General features: G+C 32.7%; 1 protein-coding gene across 1 annotated transcript; it reads right to left on the bottom strand.

Annotated features, from left to right (window-relative positions):
• Window positions 1–4,587: 4,587 nt before the first annotated feature.
• Window positions 4,588–6,587, bottom strand: LOC107890571 (probable acyl-activating enzyme 6). The gene has a single exon (XM_016815060.2). The coding sequence runs from the start codon at window positions 6,385–6,387 to the stop codon at window positions 4,702–4,704; it is 1,686 nt and encodes a 561-aa protein (XP_016670549.2). The 5' UTR covers window positions 6,388–6,587; the 3' UTR covers window positions 4,588–4,701.
• Window positions 6,588–8,216: the final 1,629 nt, after the last annotated feature.

The following is an 8,216-nucleotide window of genomic DNA, read 5'->3' as shown; positions in this document are numbered from 1 at the left end:
TTTTTATAAGGTTAAAGGGTCAAATAAGTCATTATATCTTAATTATATAAATTATATCAATAAAAAAATTCTTAGTCTTGACTTATATAAAGTAGTGAGTTCAAATCGTATGACCCGATGTTAATATTCAATAAATAAGCCTAAAAACTTTTTAGGAGAAAATAAAGAATTGAAATGCAAATAAACCATATAAATTTACTTTGGATTCAGGAAGTTTGACTTGTTCACCAAAAATTTGAGTTTTCGAAGCAGCTTCAACGAAACATTTTTGGGAATTTTGCTTAGTATGAGTCAGCTCTCCAAGTTAGAGAGAGAATAATAATATAAATTATATTTTTTTATACAATTATAGGCAGGGGCGAAGCCACGGACTGGCATAAAACTCGGTCCTCTTAAAATATAAAATTATTTTTTTAATTTTTTTAAAAATTTTAAATTAATAAAGGTAAAATTATACTTTGCCCCCCTAAAATTATAAAAATTCGATTTAATCCTTTACAAATTATAAAAATATAAACTATAAAAAATTAAAATTTCATCCGGTCCCTCCTAAAAATTTCTTTTAGCTTTGCCATTGATTATAAGTGTCTCATCTATTTTACGGCATCAATTAAATCTTATTTGAATTTAAATTAACAGTATTAATAATTAAATTTAAATTTTAAAATCTAAAAAATAGAAAATATAAATTCTTTAAAATACAAATAAGGACTAAATTTCAAATTAGAAATTATTCTTCCTATGGGACATTGGGACTTGTTCTTTGGATGAAATCTTTTGTGATTTTTATATGTTTCATTCATTCAACCTGAGACATGAAAAATTATTAATTTGTATGCAACATCTACACCACGCAAAGATAAATTAATATAGAAATTTTAATCTTCTTTGAGTGGACCAAATTATTATTTGACTTTTTCTTTTAGGTCAAATTATGGCATTAGTTATTATATTATGTGTGAGTTGTAAATTTAGTCTTTTTAAACTTTAATTTAGTTAATTTTAGTCGATTCACTTTTTATATTTTGAAATTCCAGTCCTTATTAATTAGTAGTTGTTAAATTTGTTAAGTTCAATTATGTTATTTCTAAAATCTTATATGACGAATATATTATCACATATGCAATGTCATATCAGCTTGTTATTTTCATATAATACTCACAAAAGTCATGTTATTTTAGTTTATGAATTTAATAACTATTGTTCGAGTAGGACTAAAATTTTAAAATTAAAAAGAATAATGACTAAAAATGATCAAATTAGAGAATATATACTAAATCCATAACTTATTGAATTAATAATAAAATTTAATCTAACAAATTTAATTGCTATTGTTTGTGTGGGGACTGGAATTTTAAATTTTTTTTAAAAAAACTAACTTAAGCAATTTAAAAAATATATTAAAATTCAAAATTAGCAAAATTAAAATACAAAAATTAAATCCATGAATTATATAAGAACATTTCTTCTAACAATTTTAAATACATATCTTAAAAATTGTAAATCAGCAAATAAACCAACCACATTTTAGGTAGAAGTTAAAAAAATAAAATAAAAGTTTTAAATTGATCACTACTATAAATTAATTACATAATTTTATATTTTAACATTTAATATAAATAAATTAAAATTTCAAAATATTATATTATTATGATATATTATAAAAGAAAGGAGTTAATCAACACATCATGAATATTAAGTGTTTCTAAATTGAATTATCAAAATAAATATTAGTTTTAGTGTATTTATATTTTTTATATTTTGATAAATTTAAAAAAAATACAAATAATAACAATTATCATATTTAAACCAATCAAATTCACATTTGATTTTTATATTAAATTTTTTTATAAATTCATTATATAAATATTTTTCACTCATATCTTTAATGTACCCTAATCGAACTTTAACTGAATTAATTTATAAAATTTATTATTTATAATAATTAATTTTAATTTTAATTATTAATAAATTTATTTCTGATCACTTAACTATTAAAAAAATTTAAAAATATGATTTAACACGTGAATACAAAAATACGAAATTTTCTTGTTTTCATTTCATTTCATTTTTTTCTCTCTCTCTCTTTAGTCTTTTCCATTTCATTTCATCCTTTTCTATTCCTCTCTCGTCAAGGAAAAGTTTTAGTTTTTTTCTCTTTCTCTCTCTTTTTCCTTTTATATTTTGCCTTTTCTCCTCTCTCTTTTTTCTAATCAAAATTGACTGCGACTCCATTATTACTAATTTATAAAATAATTATTAAACTATTTTTTTCCAGTGAACATAAAAGGCTATTTATTAGCCTTTTTTTTTCCACTGCAAATGGACGAAGTGGTAGCATTCTAATTGCTCTTGTTTACCAACGAATCGTTTGATGTCAGGTCTAGCAACCCATAAGGCAAGTTCACTCGTAACTCTGTTTGAAATTTCGAGTTCTCAACCTATTCAATTTATCCATTCCCTGAACTTGATTAAGCGTATTGTGGCTCTAGCTCTAAAAATTGATGATTTCAAAGGCACTTTCATTTTCCTTTTCGTAGTGGGTTAAATTGAACAAATGATGAAGCTCTCTTTGTTCGTCAAAAATAGTAACAACAACGACAACGACAATAACAAGAGTAGCTCAATTGAATCAACTTTGATAAAATCTAAGGTAATCAACTATATAGAAAATAAACCAGAAGTTTATGAATAATGAACTTTAAACAATTCAAGCATGAATCTTATGAAATTGGTAAAGAGTGAACCTGCGAAGACTGAGTCATCTCAGTCATTAGTGTTCAATCCAACAATGGAGAATTACAATATTAGGAGAAAAGAATGAGAAAAAGGGACAACTATTATCTTGGGCTTTGGGGTGTTTCTATTTTTGTTATTTTTTAAATAAATTCATTTGATGGATTTTTTTAATGCTTTTTACGTGAAATGTCACAAAAAAAAAGAATGTATAAATGTTTAATGGTTAAAGTTGCTATTATGTTTGTTGAGGGGAGGTCGGAGTCTTAGACTTTCAAATAATTGAGGTATTGGGCTTAGGGTGTCTATGCTTAATTTTGTCCCTAGGTTTTATCTCTTGACTTCGGGGAGAGTTTAAATGGGTCTATGGAGTTTAAGGAGCAAGGAAATATAAGCATTTGGCCTTTGTGGGGTTCGAATCCATGCCCTTATATGATATTAGTGGGTACAAACACTACCATTGATGTTTCCCTATGATGCACTGCAACGTACATCCATAAATGCGAGTACATACATGTGTGAACATCTAAGCAACATGGACCATACTAGATAGGCCCAAAGGCTTGGTAGTCCATCTGACTCGATAGGCCTGACTTGACTTGGGTCAGGGTTGGACAAGGATTTTTGTACCTTGGGTTAGCTCGTATTCTATTTAAATAATATTTTTAATTTAAAATTAAATATAAAATATATATTTATTATTTTATTATTTTTTAACAGTAAAATTAGTTTTTTTGGTGGGTTAGGCCTACACATTGGGCATGATTTTTTTTTTGAAAACAATGCTATTATAACCTCCCTCTCGACTAGGGGTAATTGTTATACCTCCACTCCTTAGAGACAACCCTTTGGCTTATGTCAAATGAAGGTCATGCTTATCCCTCGGATAAACCCTTTGAGATATTCATTGACTTTGCATTCACATGAGTACAAGTAGACATCACTTATTAGTTGTCACCGTTTGTTTCAACTACCACATTCTATTTGAAGTGATTGAAAGCACGTCCAATGGTCACATTACTTAGACCTATAGTGGCAAACCACTTGGCCACTTCCCTTGACTCGCCAATAGGGACATGTCACTTGATTTCTCGAGATTGTAACTAAGAGTATATAGACCCTTAGCCCTTGACTAATAAAAAATCTTCTTCTTCTTCTCTCTCTCTCTCTCGCCCGCCATCCTCTCCATTCTCTAAAACCCGACTTAATCACCACTATTACATAGACAACCCTTGTGGTGGGTGGCTCTCCACCTTGCCATAAGTAAAGTGAACTGTCGAATAACAATGCCATCTCTACCTTATCTAGTCCCATCATCAATAATATCAATTTTAAAAATTACTACATCATATTTTTGTTAGCCACTTTTAACATTGGTGAAAAAAAAAATTTAAATAATTATTTTATAATTGAATGGTGAAAAGAAATTAAATAATAATTAGATAAATAATGACCAAGTGTCTACATCAATTATAGCACGACGCTTCATTTCCTTTTTTGTCCTTTACGGGTATTCTTATCAGCTTACGGAATTAGTACTAATAAGCTAATATACTGACTTATTGGTGGGTGCCCAATATTTTATGAAACTAAAAACACTTGACTTTCTTTGTTTTTCTTTTACTGATAAAATCTCTTTTAACTTATACACTAAAGGCGCTAGAGATCCTCCATCTGTTAATTTCTTATTGATTTTAAAGGGTAGTTTGTTAAATTTTTATTTACACAACACTTAATTTTTAATATATTAGAGTTGTTGTAACTTCTCTCCTTTTAATTGTAATAATGCAGTGGAGGCATTAAAAATAAGTCTTTATGAAAGTTTAATGTGTTATCAATAAAGCCAGTACAGATTATAAGAATATTTTTATTGCCATTTACTGAGTCATAAATTCGGCTTTCACTAGTATTTCATAAATACGACAATCCAATGTTGACCATGCTGATAATGAGTACCAAGTGAGCTTACATCCGACTCAGCCGTGAGGAAGATGACGAAGGACCCAGCGCCTTCGCCATATCTCTAAGAGCAAACTTCTGAATCTTCCCCGTCGACGTCTTGGGCAATTCTTCCTTAAACACCACCGTTTTGGGCACCATGTAGTGTGGCAACTTAGCTCTGCAATACTGTATTATGTCCTGCTCACTCGGTTTCTGAGTCGACTCCTTTTTCAAACTCACAAACGCGCAAGGAGTCTCTCCCCAATACTCATCTGGTCGAGCCACTACCGCCGCTTCATTGATTGCCGGGTGATTGTACAGAACCGACTCAACTTCGACGCTGCTCAGATTCTCGCCGCCGCTGATTATAACATCCTTTGAACGGTCTTTGATTTCCATGTACCCATCGGAGTGCATAACGCCGACGTCTCCGGTGTAAAACCACCCATTTTCTTTCATGCATTTGTTGGTGGCGTCTGGGTCTTTCAAGTAACCCAACATGACAGAGGCGCCTCTTAAAACGATCTCCCCAAGAGTTGACCCGTCTCGTTTTACACTGAGTCCTGACTCAGGGTCCACCACGTCCGCTTCCGTCATTCCGATGGTTCTCACTCCTTGCCTCGCTTTCAACCTTGCTCGCTCCGTCGCCGGTAACTTGTTCCATTCCCTTTTCCAAGCGCAAGATACCACAAGCCCTCCCGTTTCGGTTAACCCGTAACCGTGACTCACGACGAATCCGAGTGACTCGGTCCTAGACAGCACTGCCGCCGGCGGTGGAGCTCCGGCGGTAAGGATTTGAACAGGATTTGGGAGTGGCTTAATTTCAGGGGAATTGGATAACATGTTAAGCACAACAGGCGCTCCACACATGTGAGTGACATCATGTTTCTTAATTAAACTATATACGGTGGAGGCATCGAATTTGCGAACACAAACATTGGTGCCACCGACAGCAGCCATGCCCCAAGTGAAAGACCACCCATTAGCGTGAAACATGGGGAGTGTCCATAAATAAACTGGTTGTTTTGGAACCTCCCAATCGATTAAAGAATCAACGGTCATGGTGAAAATTCCTCTGTGACTATGAACCACTCCTTTGGGGGATGATGTGGTGCCTGATGTATAGTTCAAAACAATCGGACTCCACTCACTTTTAGGCCTAATCCATTTGAAATTAGGGTCACCTTTCTCCACCAGGCTCTCGTACGTGCAACAGAAGCGAGAATCAACTATGGATGATGAGGAATTGGAACCCCCGGCGTCATCGTAATCGTCTTGGATTAAAACGAGAAGCGGGGGGGATTTGTTAGGGGGGAAGAGGGAGATGGCTTCCAGGGCGAGAGACTGAGAGAGGGTATCGACGAAGAGGAGCTTTGGTTCACAGTGGCGGAGGAGAACGGAGACTGTGCGAGCATCGAGACGGGTGTTGATGCAGTTAAGAATAGCACCAGACATGGGAACGCCGAATTGAATCTCGTACATGGTGGGGATGTTGTAGGCTAAAACGGAGACGACGTGACCGCTGCCGATGCCGATGGAGGAGACGGAAGAAGCTAGCTGGAGGCATCGGCGGTGGGTTTGGGACCAGGTGAAGGAAGTGTTATTGTAGATGATGGAGGTACAATCGCCGTAGACGGTGGCCGCCCTTTCTAAGAAGCCTAATGGAGTGAAAGGGTAGCAACTTGCAGGCCTTGGCTTTAGCTCTTCCATAATTTTATTTTATTTTATTTTGGGTGTTCTTCGTCTTTGAAGCGTGGAAGTAGTTCTGTTCTGCTTTTATCCTTCAAAGTTGCGTTAGGCTTACATTCTCTTTGGGGATTGGGCTTTGGTAACCATCACGCCGGTATACTTATTCCTACAAGTGTATTTAAAAAATAATATATAATAAATAGTAAATTATATACCTTGGAACGAAATATATAATATCAAAATGAATAAAATAAATGGTAAATAAAGCTAAATTTACACATAAAAATATATTAGATCAAGAATATTTAATAGATATAATTATTTATCATAATATTGCTGTCAATCTTAATTTGGCGTCGACTGTGAAGTTAATTTATAACACCAACTCATTCAATAACTTTATTAAAGTATATAATTGATGGACGTAATGAAGTAAACATAATAAAATTAAAATATATATAAAAATATTAAAGTAAAGCTTTGGTTGAGTAATAAATTTAAGGTTTTATTAATGTAATTGGTATTTTTTTATTTTTAATAAAAGATTAAAATATCTTTGAATAATATAACTTATTTTTAATATAAAAGGATATTTAGTAATTTTTCTAATCAAATTGGTACACAGTTCACCCTTGACCATGGTAGTCAATATCGGTCGTACTATTTCGATCCTAAATTAGTAAGTAGTCTATGTTCCAGTTCGATCAAAATTTTGGTGTGTTTCGGTCAATATTGACTTGTACTGATTCGTACAAAATTTAATATTTTTGTATAATTTTATTTAAAATTAAAAAATATTAAATTAAATTATTAAACTTAATTAATAATTTTAAAATTTATATTTACATATAAATAAATTTATATGGATGTAATTAAGATATATCTCTAATCAGCTTGCTGCTATTGATGCATGTGTTGTAACATGCTCATGATTTCAGACTGGTCTGTTTTGTGCAACAACTTTGGATGATGGAAAAGTGGATGTTGGCTCAGTCCATTCAGGAATAATAGGTCCTTTAGGTGTTGTGAAGTCAGGATAAATGGTTGGTTTTGGCTTAGGAACTAGTTTTGACTTATCTAAATGATCGGGTGGTTTTGTCTCTGATAGTTCATCAACTGGTTGCTTCTACCTAGCAATGCCATCCCTTATCGAGTTGTCTCAAATTTTCGCATATCTCCAATAAGTTTGCTGTTGTTGATGCATATGAGATGTAACACATTGATTGTGTGAGACAAGCATAAGACTGAATCATATGAAATAAAACCATACCTTTACTGTTGGATTCAGAAACTCTTTTTGACAAGTATGAGTACCAGATTTAGAAATTATCCATTTAGTTCCAAGAACTGTAACTTCCTTTAATACTTCTTTCAGTAAATCCCCATCAACGCATTTCAAACATTTTCATATAATCATCATTTTTTATATTGGGTAAGTTAAAGAAACCATTAATAGCTTTAGGTGCGCAAGATGCCTTCCTGCCTTGGACAGAAACTTCTGTTTCAATTGATGAAGTCAAATTTGCATAGAGTTCCCGAACCAATTTAGCCTCAGAATGTGGTCTTATGTCACAGAATAAATTCCACTTCAATGCATTGGCAATTTTCCAAATATTTGACAATATTGTAGTACAATCAATATTCAACAAATTGAACCCTTTGTCCTGAACCATCGATTGATTTTTTCTTGCTTATTCGTTATGGAATTGATCCCGAGGTTCATTGGTTTGAGATGCGCTTCCCTTCCTCTTAGGAGACAATATTCGATTAGTTAGAATGTAGGTTCAGAAATCATGAAAAACCGGTAAGGATTCGAGTTAATGAGGGTTAGGGCAATAAGGTGGCATCGG

This window comes from Gossypium hirsutum, chromosome A09 (genome assembly GCF_007990345.1).
Source record: "Gossypium hirsutum isolate 1008001.06 chromosome A09, Gossypium_hirsutum_v2.1, whole genome shotgun sequence".
Classification (NCBI taxonomy): Eukaryota; Viridiplantae; Streptophyta; class Magnoliopsida; order Malvales; family Malvaceae; genus Gossypium; species Gossypium hirsutum.
The sequence above is the reverse complement of the archived record's forward strand: the minus strand, read 5'-3'. Positions and strand labels throughout refer to the sequence as shown.

What these genes read in the sequence shown, in the direction of transcription:
- LOC107890571 (XM_016815060.2), bottom strand. Translation starts at nt 6,387, where the DNA reads ATGGAAGAGCTAAAGCCAAGGCCTGCAAGTTGCTACCCTTTCACTCCA.